Genomic DNA, 20418 nt, shown 5'->3' with positions numbered 1-20418 from the left:
ACAGTTCTGAGTACTAACCATTAACAGACAGACCCGTTGCCAGAGCTCAAAATACAGATCATCTAACTCGCTATACAAAGTGCAAAATGTTATCTAGAAACTCCTGAATAGAAAGAACGAGACTGTTAGATACTACATAGTAGACATTGTGAGCTACATTAAAAAATATGTATGTGAAGGATCCTACATAGTAGCCAATTTGAGCGAACTCTGAACTAATCCCAGTGAACTCAGTAGCAGCGATCTTACGTGCTTGGTAATCTCCTCGGCAAGTTATTATTTTCCACTGTACAACGAGTTAAAAAGGTGCTATAACATGTATAGATAACAGTGCCATTCCAAATAAAAATGTATGGCCGTATTACCTTGGGAGATGTATACTCAATGTGTAGATAATTTTTCATCCACTGTTGCCAGAGAAAAAAAGGTTGTTAGTCCAAAAAAAATTCAAGTATTGGACAAAGAAAACAGAGATTTCCATAGCATGATCTGGGATTCATACGTTAAGGTCCTTTGATAATTTCTCATAGTACTTGAGATACTCTAGCTCCATCTCATAAGTCTGACAGTATTTGTGGTAGTCTTCCCAGCTGGCGTACTCCCAACCACCCTACATAAAGGATACAGGGAATCCATAGCTGTAAAAAATAGAACCACAAAAAAAATAACTTTACTCTAAAAAAGATTTGTTGAAGAACTAAAGAAGCAACTAGCAGTTATCAGATAAACAATTCAGTTACTTACAAAAAAAAGTATACTTATAGGCAGGTAAAGAGGCTGAGCAGTTACTTAGACAAAACGATTAAACATTTAAACTGTTCATAAAAAAAAACCTGGCGAGCGTGCGCAGTAAGGTGAAAGAACATTTATTTGGTTTGCACTATATTTGAATTAGTTGGTATGGCCAGTTTTCAGGCTGATAAACTAATGAGAACATTATGAACACTTTGTTTAAGGCAAAGGTTACTTAAGGTCACTAAAGGTAGCATGAACTCAGATCTCATTGTGATTGATACTTTTCTTTTCTCCTTTTTTTTAAAAAACAAGATCACCTAGAGATTATTTAGCAAATATCATCTGATTTCAAATCAATTGTCACTCATCAAATTATCAATTTGGAGACTGCGATGTTATTGTAAGTTCGTCACGGCCAGACAGTTGTTTTAATACAAATGACCTCAAGTATAAATTTAAGGACTATTCATGCATCAGTACACAACTCACATAATTCCGAAGGACAAGGCGTTGGTAGTAATCCAGGGAAGCACAGTAGATGTAATCAGGGTGGAAAAACCAATCCACTGTGCCGTCTTACTCGAAGCGGTTGAAATATCCTTGCTTCTGAATAAACTCCGGAGTACAATCCGCCTCAGTAATGTCCTGAAGGAATTCGTCTTCCGATTTAGTGTCATCTTCCTCTTCCTCAGGGTTATCCTCTTTCAATGTACTGCCATCTTCCTTTTCCTCTTCCCCAGGGCTATCCTCTATCAATTTATCAGCACGCAGCTCTTTCTTGGACACTCGTTGTGACAACTGTAGACAATTAGATGACCCATAAGATCAAACTTAATGCAAACAGGAGGTTAAACTATCAAGCACATGTCGCATAGAACAAGTAAATGCGCACAATACAATACATGACATGTGACGATAGGTAGCTAATGATATTTATAAAATGTCTATTGAACCTTGTATTTGTAATATCTGAAGCGATATAGTCCATGTAGACAGTGTAGTCGATGGATCAGCTCCTCATCTTTCAGTTTAACATTAAGATTAATCCAAGGAGGGGAGGGAGCCAACTTTTCAGCGTAAGAAACGAATTCCTCAAAGCTGACATACTCTCCCTGGCGCAACTCATTCAGCTCTTGGATGAAAAGCCTGCCTTCTTCTTCTTCTCTGGCATGTAAAGCCTTATTTGCAGCGATCTCGTGCTGTCTCTCTTCACTCAACACTGTGTGTGCTTTCCCCTTGATTGTACGGTGCTTGGCGGCAGATTGTTCAGAGTCTTTGGCACCAATAGTCGGATTCACCTTGGTGCTGCTATTCCAAGGCATCTTCTCTGTGCAAAGGCCCGTCTTGGCCTTTCGGGCATGCGTCCGCGGTTGCGATCCTCCGCTCGAGGCCGCCGTAGTCTTCATCGGCGGCATCGAGCCCGTCACTGGCAGCACCCCTCCGCTCGAGGCAGTAGCAGCCTTCTTCTGTAGAATCTCCCCAGTCGATCCCGAGCGCGCCGCCCCCTTCCCGCGATGCGACGGCGGCACCGCTCCTCTCCTGACCACCGTGGGAGCCTTCCTGGGCGGCATCTCCTCACTCGAGCCCGTCCCCGCCGCCACCTTTGCACCATGTGTCGACGGTGCCATCCTTGGAAACCCTAACCAAATCAACCATGTGTCGCCGCCATCGTGGTCGATGAAGAAAAGATATGGAGATGTGGACCGGTTGGCGCGGCCGGGTTTGTTTAGATTTGTAATCGGATGGGCATCGCTTAACGCTTACAGAGTCGGCACTTTCAGCAAATGCTATTTTGGCTGTGATGAACAAAGGAAGCCAACGACCCCGTGTGTGAGTAACGCGTGCATTTTCCTCTAGAAATTCAGATTTTCATTTTGTTGTTGCACTTTACTTAGTATTGTTGCAAATGTTGCTACACTTTTGTTGTAGTGTTCTACTGTATATCTCAGTAACAACAAGCTTCAGAGCAACATAATGAAAATCTGAATTTCTAGAGGAAATTTTAGAATGATAACTACACCAAGGTTATCGGGTTGCTCTGACGTTGATGCCAACGGACCTGAGCATCTCCTAGAGGGAAAGTGTCTCCTCCTTGGATTCTCGCTCGGTGTTTTACTTGTCGTAGTTCACCTCATTTGATGTTACTAGGTTCTCGTAATCGAAGATGTAGTCGTTGTAGAGCCCATTGTTGATGGAACCACACATGACTTGTGGAGTCAGAGTTTATGGGATGTTGATGATGAATATTCAGTGCTTCTTCCCATGGTTGGTGCCAACTATCGACAATTGTAAATGTATGTTTGTGTCAATTTACTCGCATCGATTTTACCTAGGTTTAGACCCAAGAGATGGGTAAATAGCCATACATCTTTCTTTTCTTTATTAATCTTGATCAAGAATAGTTTATAAGGAGGTATGAACAATGGCTAGATGAAAAGCGTGGTGAATTTTCCTTGTTGATCTTCTCGAAAGTTAGGGTTTGTCTATCAAGATGATTCGGTTTGAGGCTTGTGCGATAAAAATCGACTCGATGTGACTTGGGTCACGTGGTTTTTGTAGGATCCCCTGTCTTGTACTCTTCTTTTGCATTGCCTTGAGACAAAATTGTAGTTTTTGTTGTCTTCGTGGGCACCGTGCACCGCGGGTACATTTCCTTGTTAGTCATCGAAAGTTTTCCCGGGCGTCGTATATATACAAAGACAAGAAGACATTAGATATACACTACCCAAGCGTTACTTGTATACATAAATTATTTGATGCCTTTTAGAAACTCGGAAAAAGAAAAAGAAAACAGAGTGTGCAAGAAGAACTGTTTACGAAACTTACTTTCGACCCCATTTGTTTACACCCAAACCATACAAAACCAAAAGGATTGACAGAAATTGACAAGTATTGTTACTCATTTTTTCTTTAATCTCTCTCAATCCCCTCAATCAAGAAAAATATCACGAAAACAAACGAGCCCTTCGGAGTTCGGAGGCAAAACGATCTGCCTCCAAATCCGAAGGGTTTATTATGGGATTTCCGGTCGGTCGGATAAGCTCCATACCTGCACGAATAGCTATCTCCGCTCCGGTTCGTTCGAACCCAACCCCAAACCGACCCCGCAAGCAGAGACCAAGGCGGCAAGGTCGGCGACCGCATCGCGCCGACGGCGAACAGCAGACTGCAGAGCCATGTCCGCGCGAGACCGCGAGACGGTGGAGGCGCTCGCACGCGTCGCCGCGGCGCTGGACGGAGCGGTGCTCGGCCTCGGCACGGCCGCGCTCGCCGTCGTGTCCTTGGCCAAGTACCTCGCCGCTTCCGGGGCGCTCCGGCGCATCGCCGAGGCGCCGGAGGTCGCGATCCCCGACCTCCGCTACTCCCTCCTCGCGGGGCTCGGCGAGGGCGAATCGCGCCTCGCTGTGGTGCGGGGCCTCGTCCGCTCCCCGCCCTGGGGCAAATTCCTCATCCCTCCGGGCTCACGCGAGCACTGCGTCGTCGCCAAGCACACCCAGACGGTCAGTCGTAGATTCACCCCTTACATCTCTCGCTAAGCCCCAGAGTTTCATGCTATGGTTGCTTAGCTTTTAATCTTAAACCCTCGGAATCATATGTAAATGTTTTAGAGGTTCCGATTAGGCAGAAGATGTTGGCAGAGTTGGCTTCTGCGAAACTTGAGTTTAGTTTCAAGTGCTTCTATTCTAATTACATAGATGTATATAAAATAAAGTTATTGCTGAAGTCTTACAGAATTTCTGCACTTACAAATATCATATTAGGCTATTAAGTATGATTACTTTTGGTTACAGTTTCTAGAGTAGGAAGGAAATTGTATCAACATCTGTAGTTTCATTCTGTAGAGGATTGGATAGTTTGGAGTGCCTTCATATTTGGACTAAAGAACACGATTCCTTTATGTAGAGTAGTGTGTAGTGTTTCATTGCTATTGGAGTGGCATCCAATAGGGTCCCTTTGCTGAATTTCTTCTAGGCTTTATATAAACATTGTCTTGAAATGAAGTGTTCTCTCCCCAGTTTTTGATTTTGATGCAATTTCTAGAATATCTGAGCAACTTAGACTATTGTTTGAAGTTTTCTCTGGAGACATTTTAATTGCTATTCATCATAAGGGGTCTGGATATTGACTGTTTTAGCCTTTTAGGACCCCTGTGGATTCAACATTTTAATTTGCTAGTATCCCCTTTTTTGTTATCGTGGTTCATCGCTATGAATGAAAAGTAGAGTAACACTTCTTAGCCCCCAAACTTTGCCTACGGATTTGCATTGCTCTTTTAACAGACTGTGATGTACCTATTATGATCTCCTTGTAGAGATGTCTAACTGGTGTTATGTGATTCTATACTCATGTAGTGCTTGTTCGGCTACTGGAACAGACTGTGATGTACTCCCTCTGATCCATATTAATTGTCGAAATGTTACTTTTAGCTAGACACTTTGTAGGCACAGATACATCCATATTTGGGCAAATTTGAGACAATTAATATGGATCGGAGGGAATACCTATTATGATCTCCTTGTAGAGATGTCTAACTGGTGTTATGTGATTTTGTATTCATGTAGTGCTTGTTCGGCGAATGGAGAGGCATCTTTGGATGGACCTTTGACCTGCATGCTCTCTTTTTTAAATCATTGAAAGAGCAAACTATAACATCATTTAGATGGGTATGCTATCTACTTGGTACACTTAACGCTTTCATACTGATTTTACCTAAAATCTCACTATAATTTCCTTTTGAAAGGTTCCGTTTGCTCTTGTTGATCCTGCTTCTGCCTCTGACAAATCAACAGAAATGATCCATGTGAAATTAGATGGAGCAGTTCAGCAATCACTACCTCTTACAACTGTGTATCATAAACTTATCCCAGTTGAGCAAAATTCTTATACATTATTTCAGACTATAGTTGGCAATGGCTATCCGGTAAGTTCTTTGGTTTCTACACTGAAACATAATTTTCTAGGCAATGCTCACGTTGGGGACTTCTTTCTATAGCCATTTGTTTATTTGTTGTATAGATTGCATTACTGGATGAGGAAAAAATACTACCTATTGGAAAGGAGATTACAGCAATAGGATTGTGTCGAGTAAATAATCAAAATGTTGAGATCACCTCCTGCCCAGAGATTCCATTTTTCTTGTAAGTATGATTTGACCATATGTTTTCGCATTATTTTTATACTGTTGGTAGCCATCAGGATCCTAGAACATCCATAGTTTATATGGCTACAATATACCTCTTGAATAAGGATAACATGCACATTATGGTGTTCTGCAGCTTTCCTAACGCTTTGCCTTGAATCAGGTCTGATCTGACCAAGGGTGAGATAGAAGCTGAGCTGGATTCACGTGCCAGAACACTCTTCTGGGTTACTTTTGCTCTTGGAACTATGTCAGTTGGGTTACTGGGCCATGCCATTTACAGGTACCTTTTATAACTTGTGGAAAACCGGAGGTCTGAAATGTTTGGCTGATTTTTTTTCTTGTCTTTGTATCAAATGTAGCATTTTTCACCATCGCTGAAGGTTTGATTTACTGATGCTTGATTGTTAATGCGATAATTACAACTGGATACTTAACGTTACCCTGCTATGGTTCCATATGAGCTATCCCATTTTATTCGCAGTCTTGTTTGTTGCGGATAATTTGATTTTTGTAATGGTGCAGGTTCTGGGAGAAAGTCAAACAACACAGGGAGGCAAGACAAGCTCAACAAAGATTTCATCAGGCTGACGATGAAGATGATACTGGAGAAAATGGCAGTGACGACGACTTTCCTGGTGAAATGGGAGACGGGCAATTATGTGTGATATGCTTAAGGAAGAGAAGGAAGGCAGCTTTTGTTCCTTGTGGGCATCTTGTCTGCTGTTGCAACTGCGCAAAAAGGGTTGAGCTTATGAATGAACCATTGTGTCCTGTCTGCAGGCAAGACATCCAATACATGCTCAGGGTTTATGACTCTTGAGGTACTTGAAAAACTTTATTCTTCTGTTGGGTTGACTCATGATCTCCCTTTGTTTTCCTGATTATAATGTGGCATGTTATGTATCGGCCTTCACCTAAATGGTTGGACATCACCTAAATGGTTGGACATCATGATCTACACTTTGTTCTTTTCTGGTTTTCAATCTTTAAAGAACTAATTTTCTTTTCAACCTGAGAACTGAATCTGACGGAGAAATCTATCGGCCTTCACCTAAATGGTTGGACATCATGTAGATATATGATCATTTGGAACTGAGTTCTGTTTCCTCAACTGGCAGAAATTGGTCTTTATAATTGCCACAGTACATAGGTGCAGCATATACTATCTTCATTTTAGATAAGTTTACGAAAATCAAATTAGCCTTGGAAGCGTGAAATGAGATTTGACTTGTTTAATCTTATTGCAGGTTGATTGCTGATAGGCCCCGAGCACCAGCAAGTGGCGAGCAAGTCTTCTTGGCAGCTGCCCCTCAGAATCTGAGGGGGAGCAACTGTCCATCCTTCCTGCATGCATTTCGTTCTTCCTTCATAGTCTAGGTTACTACCCAAAAATCCATGAATATGCATTTCATTTTTCCTCCATAGCCTAGGTAATAACTACCCTAAAAAACTGTGAATATAGGATATGTTAACCCCTCCAGTTAGCACTTGAATTCTACATAGTTGCATGGGTTTTGTGTATCCTAGCTGAGTTCATGTTGGTGTTGCATGGATGCAATTCTGTAAAGTTGTTCTTCCTCACCCAAATAGCCCTCTTCCCATGCGATGATTGGCATCTCCATGCGTAGCAAAGTAGCTTCCTGGAGGGATGCAACGTGCAATGGTCTCTGTTTGTGATCGGCACCGGTTTGTGATGGCCGCGCAGGAGCATGACGTGGTTCAGCTGAAAGTAATGCCACAACATTCTACTGTACTGAAGCGTTTAAGGCCCTCTTTGATTCATAGGAAATGTGGAGGAAAAGTGTAGGGATAGGAAATTTTCCTTTGGTGGCACTATTCACTCATTTGATTCAAAGGAATTGATTAAAGGAAAAGTGGAGGAAAAAATCCTTTGATTTTTGTTTCAAAGGAAAAATGTAGGAATTTAACAATCCACTCATACCTCTTTTGAATTCCTATGCACACTAAACGAGACAAGAGTGTTCATTGGTATAATAACATTCTAATTATACTAATCCATGTGGTTTGACTTTAATTTGACTGTGTTTTGTAGAATTCTTGTGTTTTTTCTATTCCTGTGAATTAAACACCCATGTTTACATAATTCCTGTGTTTTTGAATCCTCTATTTTACACATGCATTCCTATCCTTTTCCTGTTCCGAGTTTTCAAAATCCTATGAATCAAAGGGGCCCTGACTCGGATGAGTTTTCAAAATCCTATGAATCAAAGGGGCCCTAACTTGGATGGAGAGGAGCGGAAGCAACGGACCAGGTAGTGGCATCTAGAGCGCGACAGTATTCATAGGCTTGGCTCCACTCCCATCGCCCAACTTGGTTGTTTAGCTCTTACACAAATCCACGTCACTTGTTTTGGAACAGAGGGAGTGTCACTTGTTTTGAAACGGAAGGAGTATGAACCTTGAAGCCTACCACCAGTTCAGTTCCGCTTGATGATTCCTCTTTTCTTCCTTCAACTCTCGTTCTGAGATGGATTCAGGTCACCAACCACGGGACGAAGATGTTTGATGAAGTGTGAAGTTATCATTCATTACACAAGTCTTAATATCCTTACAAGTTCACGGTTATGTTGTTAGAGGATAAAAGCACCTTTTCTTCTTCTCAACGGTCTTCTTTCTAGATTTCTAGTTGGCTATAAGCTGTACAATATCAGATACAAGAATGCTTGTTTCAGCATACATATGCCGGACCGGTGGTCGCTGTATCAGTTAGGCATGCTATATGATCCTGCACAATCCCGGTGTATCAACGAAGTACCCTCTATTCTGTTATGATATCTCGGACGAGATAAACAATCCAATTTACTTTGATCTAGACTTCAGATCAGGCCTTGTGTTCTGAAACGATCCATGGAACTGCAGAAGCAAGGAGTTGCTGACAACAAAGATGGAGCTCAGCGCCATTAGTCCTCCTGCACAACAGTCACATAGCCAAGATGATGTCATGAAACATGATTAAAATATGATCTACCAATACGACGAAATGACATAAAAAAGTATGGCAGTTGCGTTCACTGATAAACTTTACCTGAAAGAGATGGTGTCATGGCAAAATCAAATTGAGGTAGCAGCGCTCCAGCTGCAACAGGAATGGCTACTATGTTGTATGCAACTGCCCAGGCCAAATTTTGGTGAACTTTCGCCATAGTTGCTTTAGACAAGGACAAGGCATCTACAACCTGGGCAACAGAATTTTCCTCATCTATCAATGCCGAAGCCACGTAAATTACTCTGATAAAAACAGACTGAGCAGAGTTCAGAGTTATACCTGAGAAAGTCTGTTTCCTAATAGAACAACAGAAGCTGCATCACAGGCAGCATTCTCTTTCGAGTGAGTTCGCATAGCTATTCCAACATCAGCAGCTGCCAAAGACGGCGCATCATTTATTCCATCGCCAACCTGTGCGACAACAATTAATGTTTCACTGTAGTTAGAATCCGAACATGACGTGTTTAGTAAACTAAAATAATACAGCCTTGTTAGTGGCCAAACTGAAACTCCCGCCATATTTATCTGCAAATGATGACTTCCATCATGCTTTCATTGTTTAACTATGCACATCACTTGGATATCTCATATTCTCATTTTTCAAAACAGTTTAACAGAGCAGTTTCACTGCAAGCAATTTTGGAATTCCATAGAGAAGTGACCAATCGAGTGTATTGTCAATAATATCAAAACTGAACACCATAATAAATTACCATTGCAACTCTATGCCCCTCCCCCTGCAAAGTTGATATAATGCCTGCCTTTTCCTGTGGACTTAGGGATGACTTTCTGTTTTCAGTCCTGATTCCAACAGTTATCCCAATGCTTTCCACTGCTTCTTTCCTATCTCCAGATAGTATATATGTTGTAATCCCTTCCTTTTGTAGCCTGTTTGTTATTAAACAGAAAAAAAATGGTTACACATGCTGCACTACTTGAATTATACAGATGTGACAGTAATAGATGCAACACCTGCATGACAACACAAAAATAGCATTTGTAACATCTATGGTTCTGGCAGACTGGCAGTACCATTTCAAAGCATTAGAGATCAAATAGGTTTTCAAGTTTAACACATTTTGATGAGTGAGACAACATTATGACTTCTTAACATGTCCTTTCAGTCTTGGTCAAAAAAAAAACATGTCCTTTCAGTAAAGGTTAATATATCAGCACTACTACCACAGAGATAATTTATTTATAATGCAAATGATATCTCCAGTAAATACCTGTCCACAGTTGATTTTGCATCATCACGTAGAACATCTGAGATTGCAATAGCACCTATTATCCCTTCTCCTTCACGACCAATATAAGCAATTGATTTTGACTGCTTTGAAGATGATGCTTGACTACAAGACAAAAACTCTAGACGATTTCCAAGATCTCTCAGCTCAGTTGGTGACGCTTTGACTTGGAAACGATTGTGGACCCAGTCCAAAGTACCTACAGCAACCAGACACTCATCTACTTCGGCCAAACAGCCAAAGCCAGGCTCTGTAAGCTGCCCACTTGTGGGTGGAATATCCAGTTTGAGCTGTTCAGCCTCCTTCGTTATAGCATTTGCAATAGGATGCAATGCTGTTTTCTCCACTGCAGCAGCTAGACGAAGAATCTCCATCTCCTTGTATGCTAAAGAAGCAATTGAAGTAACAACTGGTTTTCCTTTTGTAAGTGTCCCTGTCTAAGAATCACAACATAGATGCTATTTATAATACAAATACTGAGATGCATAATCCTTTTGTCATAAAAATATGACAAGTAAAGCGTATACCTTATCAAGAACAATTGCATCTATCCCAGCCAAACGCTCCAAAACATCGCCCCCTCTAATAAGTAACCCACGTTTAGCACCTAATTTCAGATAAAAATGACCGGCGTTGTAAGTCTCACAAAGACACAAAATTAGATAAGAGTTGCTTGAAGGAGTATTGAATGTAGGAATGGCGAATCGATGACACTGAAAACTAATGGATACAGACACTTGGACAAAGAAGTTACCCATCGAAGTTCCTATTAAGATAGCTGTAGGTGTAGCTAATCCAAGTGCACACGGACAGGAAACAACCTGCGGAGTAAAAGTTACGAAATTATCGCAAATAAGCATTAAAAGAGGCTGTTCTTCAGAGTCAGCCATGCGATAAACATGTTCCATGGTCTTGGTCAACCACCTCCAAACAGGATCAATCGCATTGAGATTTCAGGATGTTTTGCATGTGGAACGGGACAATCTTTTTATGGAAGATTAGTGAGTTGAACCTACTCTAGTCTGGCAACATAAAATTGGTCCATGTGACCAAAATAATTTTCAATCAATTATTTTGAAAGGTTGAATTTTAGGAAAACAATAGCAGGACCACTTACTAGTACATCCACAGCAAGCTTCAAGCTCAAAAGCAACGAGTCCCCATCAGGACCAGAAATATCATTTAGAAGGACCTCCGGGAATATGTGTGTGCCCATGAAGTACCTGAAGATACAGAAGAAAAGGCCCAAAAAAACGTTTATATAGCTCCATATATTTTTGTTGTTATATTATTTTGTGAAAAAGAAAAGCAGAAGTGGAGAATACCAGAATGAAAAGGTTGCTGCAGACAACGTCATAACAGTATACACAAATGGACCTGCAATTGAATCCGCGAGCCTTTGAACAGGGGCTTCACGTGCTTGTGCATCCTCGACCTGTTCAGGGACAGTATGAAATACTGTTACAAACATTTTACCCTTTTATTAAAACGGAAAACAAAATAGTTGCATCTGTATGTGCCAACCATACGGACTATCTTGGCGATCGTGGATGATGGTCCAGTAGTTGTGGCGTTGATCTTTAAAGGCCCATCCTTAAAAAGGTCAAAAAATGGATTGTTAAATTAACTTAGCTAAGAAGTTTGAAAGGGGCATATGTACTTCATGTGTGTGTGTGGACTCTACAATGATTTCACTGAAGTATGTCTAACTAAAAGACTGAAATCGATCAGGACACTAAAAAAGTGAGTGAAGAACTTGTCGAAATTTTGGTTACAATTATTAAATAACTTTTACATTGCCTATGGATAAGGAACATATATACCAGAGTTCGGTAATTTTTATGTAATCAAATCACAATTGAATGACACCATGTAGGGGGGGAGTACGACCAAAAGGGAAGGAACAAATTACCAGACTTTCTGACAGAAAACTATGATGCACATACCCAATTCACGGTTCCAGAAAATACAACACATCCTATTTCCTTGGCTACTGGCAAGGATTCTCCAGTAAGCATTGATTCGTCAACAAAACTTGACCCTCCAACGACATTTCCCTGCAAGAATAGGGACAGTGGTCCAAGAGATCTGTCAAATAATTCTATGCAAGCACACACAGATGTGTAAAAAACTGCAACAGAAGGATGAGTGGATGACGAATGTATGTTCCTCCAACCATTAGTGCCTGTCAGTAAATAGGGAACTACGACATTCAAAGATTTGACTCATATTAAGAGATCCTCCAATATACTAATAAATGTTTTCATTTGAGTAACGTTTTCTCTCAAATGCACCAGTCAGAGACAGCATACAAATTCACAGCCAAGTATGTGAGTGCAAGCAATAAATGAAATATCATTGAAGATCATCGTTGAAAAAAAAACTGGAGACAGCAAATCAATGAATAGTTACTGATCAAACTATTGTCTTAAAAAAAAGTGCAAAGGGAAATATAATCGCCTTCAAATGATCTCTAGCACATGTATAATTAACTTCGTAAAGATGGCTTCACCACAGGAAATTAATATCCACGCAGAGGGCTCATCAAATTTAGACTTTGTGTTTAATCAGATAAATGGCTGTATCAGGGCATTGTAAGATGCTAGAAAATACCCCCAAAAAATATGGTATGAGTCCTTACATCTACAGGGATAGTTTCTCCCGGAAGAACCAATATTGAGTCTCCAACACGAACATCTTCGACAGGAACTTCAACAGTGATTGCACTCGAATTCAAAATGCCATCTGAAGAAGGTTCATCACTTGAGGATGTAATGACTAACCTCGATTGAGGAGATAAGAGTGACTGCCACAGAACATGAAGCAAAATTAGTTGTCAATATTAGTTATATTGGTGAACAATGTATAGATAGTCCTACATGTCACTACCCATCAATATTTTTTCAATAGTTTATTACTCATTAAGTTATCAACTTTCTTATTTTCTATTTCTAGTAATGCAAAATGGATATGTTACATTAAATATTTTCGTACAATGCTTAGATATATGTACTTACAATGAGCTCATTCATATCGCTAGATGCTTTAAGCCTAGCACTTTCCTCGAGAGATCGTCCAAGAAGTACAAATCCAAGAAGCATGACCTGCATGCTACAAGAGAAATTTCTTCAACAAATTTTGAACAACATATTTCAACTGCTATTTGATCATATCAACTGCCAATCGATTGAATTAATGTGGGAGAAGATATAGGGTTTCTAAGCTGAATGATTCAATGATATGGAAGCAGCCTTGTTAATGATTCAGTCCAACAATGAAATGTTGGACGATATTCTCAATAGTGCACAGAGCCACAGACTCAAATCAGAGCAGTATTGACCAGAGAATGAAAGCAGTCGCAGCAAGTAGATAAAGTTCCAGCCTTATAAAAAATGGAGTATTTGCTACTTCTGTGAATGGAAGATTGCTCACCGGTTCATCGAAAAATGTCGAATTCCATGCCAATTCAGGGTTCAGCAAGGAAACCTTCATGCAAAAAAATCTGTATTAGTATTCTTGTGTGCCTGAAGAAAAAAAAAACTATAAGTCCACTTACTGCACTAATAGCAAATGCAGCTGCAGAACCGAATCCTACTAGAGAATTCATGTTGGGGGAGCCTTGCTTGAATGCTCTAAGACCATCAAAAAGTATATCTGGAGTTCCATTGACCATATTGTGAGAAAGGATTTATAAAAATACCTAAAAAAAACAAAGTGGACAACCATGCTGAAAAAGGGCATCAGATTGAACTTGAAGTTGGTCCTCAAAATGCGGTTTTCTTCACACTAGAATACAAATTTCACAGTCCCTCTGATTCTACCATTATTCTTGGGAGCAATCAAACAAATTTCTCTAAACACCATCATGCCAAGCAAAAACTCATGAATGAAAACCAGATATTACACTAAGGATGACTACATGTAGATTCAAGAGTTGACGACATCTTGAGTCAGACAAGCTGCCTGGTGCTATAGAGTTATATATATATCATTCTTATAAACATATCGGATATGGCATAATGCACCTATCAGTCACTACCTGACTTCTTTTTTTTGCGAGAAGTCACTATCTGACATTGATCACCATGAAACTGTGAGGAGGCATAAATTAGTACTCCCTCCGTCCCATATTAAATGACTTTATATTATATGTATCTAGTCTAAAAAGCGTCTAGATACATATAATATAAAGTCATTTACTCCCTCCATCCCATAATATGAGGCACGCACGCATCCCTATATCCCCAATTTGATTAATTAAATATGTATGTTTCTTAACAAAAATTACACCATAAGATTCGTTATGGAAAGAACTTTCTAATAATATGATTTTTTTAATTATTTAATTTATATTTAGTTAGCTAAACTGATGATCTAGGGACGCGTGCGTGCCTCATATTATGGGACGGAGGGAGTAATATTAGACTAGATACATTCATATTTGGGCAAATTCAAGTCACTTAATATGGGACCGCTTTTAATTGAATTTCCGTTTTCCAAAATGGGATTTACCAAATTTTTCATGACGGAGGGAGTAGTAAGCAGCAACAGGCAAGCACACCAACGCATAAGGCTTTAAAAATGACATTGGGGCCAAATATACCTCTTCCAGGCCCAAATAATGCCACCATAGCAATGCCACATTTCACATACGAGTTGTGCAACAGATCCAAAAATGTTCCTGCATCATGCACAAAGCGGCCAGATAAGAACTCAATAGCATGAGCCTCAGTGGTCAATCACTCAATCTAGTTTCAACAACAACAAAAACGCAGCCAGTTTAAACTTCGTTCGTTTCCGTTCACAACTTGAGATCAAGCTTACAAACTCTCACCGTGAGCGATGTGGATACCGAACGAGTGGAGTAGATGGGATGCGTGCGAGCCGCAGCAGAGCGCGACGAGCGTCCACGCGAAGGCGACGCGCCCGCGGCTCCGCGTGAGGAGCTCCGCCTTCCTGGCCGCCATATCCTTCCACTTGCGCGCGCTCTCCGCGGCCCCCGCAGCCGCGCCCCCTCGCCGCGCCTCCGACGGGAACCCGCACTCCGTCAGCCTCACCGCCAGCTCTTCCCCAGCACCGGGAGCCGGCGACCGCAGCCGCACGGCGGCCGACTCGGCGAGGAGGTTGACCGCCACATTCTCCACCCGCGCGTCCGCGGCGAGGATGGACCGCACCCGGGCCGCGCATCCGCCGCACATCATGCCGCTGACGTCGAGCAGCACGCTGGCGCCGGCTCCCTCTCCCGCCACGGAGACCGCATCGGGAGCGGTCGAGGCGGAGGGTTCGGCCGTGGCACGGGGCGTGGCCGCCGGCAGGCCGCGGGGGGCGAGTAGGTAGAGGCGCTGGAAGGCGGATCCCGAGCAGCGGGTGCGCGCCAGGCAGAAGCGCTGGACGGAGAGAGGGTTAGCGTTGGGAGCTGGAGCGCGGACGTGGAGGAGCGGAGTGGAGGCGGCGGTGGCCATGGAGTCAATGGAGGGAGTCCACAGGTCGGTCTCGCCGGGATAAGGGCCTCTGTGCCCGGACGCTTAGGTTGGGTTGCCGTGGAGGAGGAGAGGGGAGGCGGTGGCCATGGAACGCGCCGAGTCGACGACGAGCAGGTGTGGACCGGTGGTTCCCGTGGGAGATGGAGGAGGAGGGGAAGAGTGGCCGTGGTTAAGCCTGCGGCGGGATTTTTTTTTTTTTAAAGATGCACGGCGACGTGGACTGCTCGGAAGAGACGAAATCTGCAAATCCTGGATGGATTTGGATTCGCTGGCGGCCATTCACGAGGCTTTCCCTGTGGAAAACGTGGTGGGCCGTGGGCGTTGTCTCAGAGCAGACGGATCCGTGCCGCACGACATCGTTCGAATGGGTTCAGCGCAGCACGCTTCGGATCAGCTCTTTTTTTTTTCGGGGAAATGCTGTGACACAAAAATTAAGAGAGATGCTCTGACATTTTAAATACGAACATCGTCTTCAAAATACAGTTCTGACCATGTTTTTTTTTTAGGTTTATATGTAAGAGAAGAAGTAGTATGCTGCATTTTACTCCACGTGTTTCGTCTTTTTCTTCAGATGATGCTCCAGAAAGTAGTCATATCCCATGAAAGAAACCAAGAAGCGGTATTGGATTGAAGAAGTATAGTGAGAACGGGCGTGACGATGAACTTATGGCAATGTAAAATGACATCGACATGCACTAACTCTGGTGATCCGGACGATTTGATTAAGGAGAGTGGTGCGTATCCCCTTTGAAAATGCGAGTTCGAAGACTTGAGCTTGATAGTGGAAGATGTTATAACACATCATCACCACTAGGCCAAGCTTTGGTCGAGCTGTTGTTGACAGCAAGACAACCCGTGGAACGTCACTCTTAGACTGAAGAAGTAATTGAGCATGACGATGAGAATGATGGCGATGACCTTGTTGTTGCACTCTAAGCCACGCCTCTATCATGCCATGCGTGACTCTCAATGGTCACATTGGGAAGATGGGTATGCAACGAGAAGAACTGAATCGAGAAGAAACATGTCAATACCTTGCGAGACGATAAAAAGAGGGTAGCAAGGTTGAGTGTGGGCATCGGGTGAAATAATTGATGGATTGTTGCGTCGAACGAAAAGAACATTTGCTCCCATGATCACAAAGTGGTTTTTACTCACTCTTTGTAACTTTTTTTTTCTATCAGCTGTCCGGAAAGGATGTCACTCTTTGCAACTTCGTTGCCTCTAAGGTCTAATCATGCATGGCTGCATTGACGCGGAGGGTCGCATACACTCGTGATGTCGTGTTGTACATGTTGTTTGGCCTTTGGACATCTACAATGTTTGTTTTTCTTGTGCACTAAAACACGTTTTTTTAAAAAATAAAACACGGTTTTTGATAAGAAGAAAATCGGACGGAACTTCAGAAAAAATTCTTAATCTTGCAAGGGGCTAAAGACCAAAAATCACCAATATCTCGTGTGTGCCTCGAACGTTATCTCTAGCCTCTCGTCTCCCTCTTCCATCCACGTCTCTCCGGCGTCTCCGCTCCAACCCATCCAATGGCCTCGTCTCACGCCGACCCGCCGCCCCTCCTCCTCGCCATACGCCACGTCCCCATCCCCGGCGCCCCCCGCCCTCGCGCGCTTCCTGCCCCGGACTTCGCCCCTCTCGCGCGCCGCCTCGACGAGCTCGCTTCCGCGGCGGCCGCCCACCCGCTCCTGAAGCCGCTCTTCGACTTCCACCACCACCTCTCCACATTCTCTCAGGTAGGCAGAAATCGACGTCCTCTTCCGATCCCGATAACAACGCATTATATGTGGGCGACGATCTGACGCAGTGGGTCTGGCCCGCCCGATGCGAGGAGCAGAGCAGGAGGCAGCGGATGGTGGCGATGCGGCAGGCGGCGTGCCCGATGGCCGGCGGCGAGGGCTGCTTCGCGGCGGTGCTGGGCGGCTCCGTGGCCGGGATGGTGGTGTCCAACGGCGTCAACAGCTTCCTCAGCCTCTACAACACCGTGCTCGTCATCAGGCTCGTGCTCACCTGGTTCCCCAACACCCCGCCCGCCATCGTCTCGCCCCTCAGGTACACACACAGCTGCGAAATGCAGCAAGACTGAATACTGATTAATTCCAGAACATGAACGAATTAAGATTGGTTGCTAGTCTTACTGCCAAGACGCAATCACAATCACAATGTTGGTTAAAAGTCACAAGCTAGCTAGACGCAGGAGTGCAAAAGCAGAAACGCTTTTCCCCCGGCACGTCTCTGCTGATGAAGGAAAGGCTTAAGCCTGACGGGAACTTTAGCTTGCTTTGTTTGATTGATCCCTTTGGTGAATTCTGAAAATGTCGTCGTTGTCGCGTGCAGCACGATATGCGACCCGTACCTGAACATCTTCCGGGGCATCATCCCGCCGCTGGGTGGGACGCTGGACCTGTCCCCCATCCTCGCGTTCCTGGTCCTCAACGCCCTCACCGGCACCGCCGCCGCGCTCCCGGCAGAGCTCCCCGGCCCGGCTTCGTCCGGCTCGGTTCAGCCTGGTGACCTCACTGCGAATCAGAGGAAATGGATGCGGAGAATCTGCTCGGGGAAACGGCAAGAAACAGACGGTGCTCAGTAGACTGAATGTAATCTTCTTTTTTTCTGGGTCAGATGCCATCCTAGATCACTGCAATCTAGTACTACTGAAACCGGCCATCAAACGCAATTCCGCTGAGGCCTATGTTTTCTGTTTTCTGAATGTATGTAGAGGAAGGGAAGGAACCAAACCGCTTGACTGTAATGACATGTTTTTGGTGAATTTGTGATGAATTTCTCACTTCTTGATTACTTAAGAAAGGAAATAACAATGTTTTACGAACTCGACATATGTACAAAGAAATTCAAGCTCAGACATGATCTCAGTGGATTCAGGATAGAGCCCAACAATATGAACTGTTGATCATGCTAGTGTGGTGACTTTTGAGTGGCAAAGCAAGAAATCCAGGACTACTTTGTTGAACCGATTCGGGTCCTCCGTCTGAGGCACATGTCCAGTTTTCTCCGAGATTTCCAATCTGACGTTCTCTCCTAAGCACCTGGTACCGAAATTTGCATTACAGTGTCAGTGTGGCAAAATCTGCAGTACAGTGCAGTGTAAGCAATAGACGGGGCCAAAGCCCAAAAGTAGGCCTGATCATCAATCTTGCATTGGGATGGATATGAAAAACCATGTATTGTTGTGAAATTACCTCTTGACAGCAAATGCCTTTTCCAAAGGGAATATCTGGTCATGATCTCCCCAGACGAGCAAAACATCCTGCCATTAACAAGATAAGATGAAACACGGAGTCAGTAGAGGTTTGGGCGGAGAAATATTGTTCTCTTGTTTCTCATGCACATGCACTGAGAAATGACTATTTCTAGGTTAATGCTAACAAACCATTCGATCTGATTATTGTGATTAGTGCAAGTACAATGGATGAGAAAATCATCATCGTATGATGACCATCAACTGGAAAATAATTATTTCTAAGTCCGCGGAGAAATAATCACTCTTCAGAAATATAGACGAGAAACAGAACACAGCAACACAGTGTGGCCCAGTCGAATATCCTCTCCATTTTGTCCCATGTTTACTTTACTTTTACCTGTTCCAAGGGTCTGAGATGGAACTCATCTGTGCCCACAGTTGTAGCCTTCATAACCCCGATCATCTCTTCCCTCTTATCCGAGAAAAGCTCCTGTTAATCGATGAACAACAAGATCACACTACATTTTTAAAATCAAATCCTGAACTCAAGACATCAAAGCAATTTGCATTGGTCAATTCAGGGTCTCATCAGAGTACCAGACTACTGCTCAACACTGATGCATTGTTCCCTCAAGAAAAACACTGGTGTGTTGTGAGGGAAATAACAAATACACCGTTTTTTTCTGCCGGTGCACGAGAAATGAGGATTGGTCAGGTCACCTGCACGGCGTCTCGGATCACGGAGTCCGGCAGCAAGGCGGTGAGCTGCTTCCGGTAGAACGAGAGCTCCATAAGCCGCCTAGCGGTGCGCGCGTCGAGCGGCATGAGCAAGTCGGCGACGCTGTCGAACCCACCGCCGGCGCGCTCGAGGAGCGCCCTGTCGTCCTCCGCCGTCTTGAGCAGGTCGGAATCCGAGATCACCACGGGGCCGACCCTCTCAGGCCCCGCCTTACGCGCCAGGGCGTAGGCCACGAACCCGCCGTAGCTCGTGCCGACCACGGCGACGCGCGCCGCGGCCGGCATCCCCGGGAGCGCGTCCAGCAGCGCCGCGAGCGCGTCGGCCTGCGCCGACTCGGAGGGCGGCGGGGAGGCAGGGCACGGGGAGGAGCCGCCGAAGCAGAGGAGGTCCGGGACGATGACGTGGAAGCGGCGGGCGAACGGGCCCACCTGGCGGCGCCACTGCCAGGTGGCCATGGGCCCGAAGCCGTGGATGAGGAGCAGCGGCGGGAGCCGCGGCTGCCCCGCCGGCGCCCAGTAGTGGATGGTCGTTTGGGCTCCGCCGCGAGAGGCTTCGTTGGGGTTGCAGGGGAGGGAGACGGTGTGGGGGCAGAGGCCGGCGGACGCGAAGGCGCGCCGCGAGAGGCAGTTCATCAGCGAGACGATGCTGAAGCCCATGGTGACGCGCACCTGGGAACTGAAGCTTACTCGTGATCAATGCACTGAAGCCCTCGGTGGGTGGACGATGATCCGGAGCTTTTCGCGTGTCAGTTTGTCACTCAATGCACTGAATAACTGACACGTCAAACCAAGCCTTTTTTATAGCACGTGAAGCAAGATTTGTCGGCAGAATGTTTTTCTACTCCCACGCA

General features: G+C 44.2%; 4 protein-coding genes and 1 long non-coding RNA gene across 6 annotated transcripts; 2 read left to right on the top strand and 3 right to left on the bottom strand.

Moving 5' to 3' along the window:
• Window positions 1-195: 195 nt before the first annotated feature.
• On the bottom strand, window positions 196-613 carry LOC104581857. The gene is made up of 3 exons (XR_002961647.1): window positions 503-613; window positions 366-407; window positions 196-286 (listed from the first exon to the last, which is right to left on the bottom strand). It is a non-coding gene; the product is annotated as an uncharacterized LOC104581857 (long non-coding RNA).
• Window positions 614-3800: 3187 nt separating this feature from the next.
• Window positions 3801-7913, top strand: LOC100838731 (E3 ubiquitin-protein ligase SPL2). Its single transcript, XM_003558631.4, has 7 exons — window positions 3801-4235; window positions 5298-5399; window positions 5477-5656; window positions 5752-5873; window positions 6039-6158; window positions 6401-6699; window positions 7126-7913. The coding sequence occupies exons 1-6, from the start codon at window positions 3912-3914 to the stop codon at window positions 6696-6698; spliced, it is 1146 nt and encodes a 381-aa protein (XP_003558679.1). The 5' UTR covers window positions 3801-3911; the 3' UTR covers window position 6699; window positions 7126-7913.
• A 476-nt stretch (window positions 7914-8389) lies between these two features.
• LOC100831918 (copper-transporting ATPase PAA2, chloroplastic) lies at window positions 8390-15796 on the bottom strand. Its single transcript, XM_010230801.3, has 17 exons — window positions 14967-15796; window positions 14736-14813; window positions 13689-13786; window positions 13565-13618; window positions 13150-13236; window positions 12774-12938; window positions 12079-12189; window positions 11657-11725; window positions 11458-11567; window positions 11250-11355; window positions 10887-10953; window positions 10660-10739; window positions 10115-10569; window positions 9599-9773; window positions 9165-9296; window positions 8925-9075; window positions 8390-8808 (listed from the first exon to the last, which is right to left on the bottom strand). The coding sequence occupies exons 1-17, from the start codon at window positions 15592-15594 to the stop codon at window positions 8699-8701; spliced, it is 2676 nt and encodes an 891-aa protein (XP_010229103.1). The 5' UTR covers window positions 15595-15796; the 3' UTR covers window positions 8390-8698.
• A 1286-nt stretch (window positions 15797-17082) lies between these two features.
• Window positions 17083-18457, top strand: LOC100838421 (ylmG homolog protein 2, chloroplastic). 2 transcript variants are annotated; one of them, XM_014897955.2, is made up of 3 exons: window positions 17083-17363; window positions 17435-17679; window positions 17965-18457. In XM_014897955.2, the coding sequence occupies exons 1-3, from the start codon at window positions 17157-17159 to the stop codon at window positions 18215-18217; spliced, it is 705 nt and encodes a 234-aa protein (XP_014753441.1). In that variant the 5' UTR covers window positions 17083-17156; the 3' UTR covers window positions 18218-18457. The 2 variants fall into 2 exon arrangements, with proteins under 2 accessions (XP_014753441.1, XP_003558678.1); XM_003558630.4 differs by having other exon boundaries at window positions 17096-17363; window positions 17465-17679.
• LOC100831611 (lipase 1) lies at window positions 18398-20319 on the bottom strand. The gene is made up of 4 exons (XM_003561951.4): window positions 19550-20319; window positions 19227-19319; window positions 18828-18895; window positions 18398-18674 (listed from the first exon to the last, which is right to left on the bottom strand). Exons 1-4 carry the CDS (start codon window positions 20222-20224, stop codon window positions 18539-18541), a joined length of 972 nt encoding a protein of 323 aa, XP_003561999.1. The 5' UTR covers window positions 20225-20319; the 3' UTR covers window positions 18398-18538.
• Window positions 20320-20418: the final 99 nt, after the last annotated feature.

The sequence above is a fragment of the Brachypodium distachyon genome, chromosome 1 (genome assembly GCF_000005505.3).
Source record: "Brachypodium distachyon strain Bd21 chromosome 1, Brachypodium_distachyon_v3.0, whole genome shotgun sequence".
Lineage (NCBI taxonomy): Eukaryota > Viridiplantae > Streptophyta > Magnoliopsida > Poales > Poaceae > Brachypodium > Brachypodium distachyon.
The sequence above is the reverse complement of the archived record's forward strand: the minus strand, read 5'-3'. Positions and strand labels throughout refer to the sequence as shown.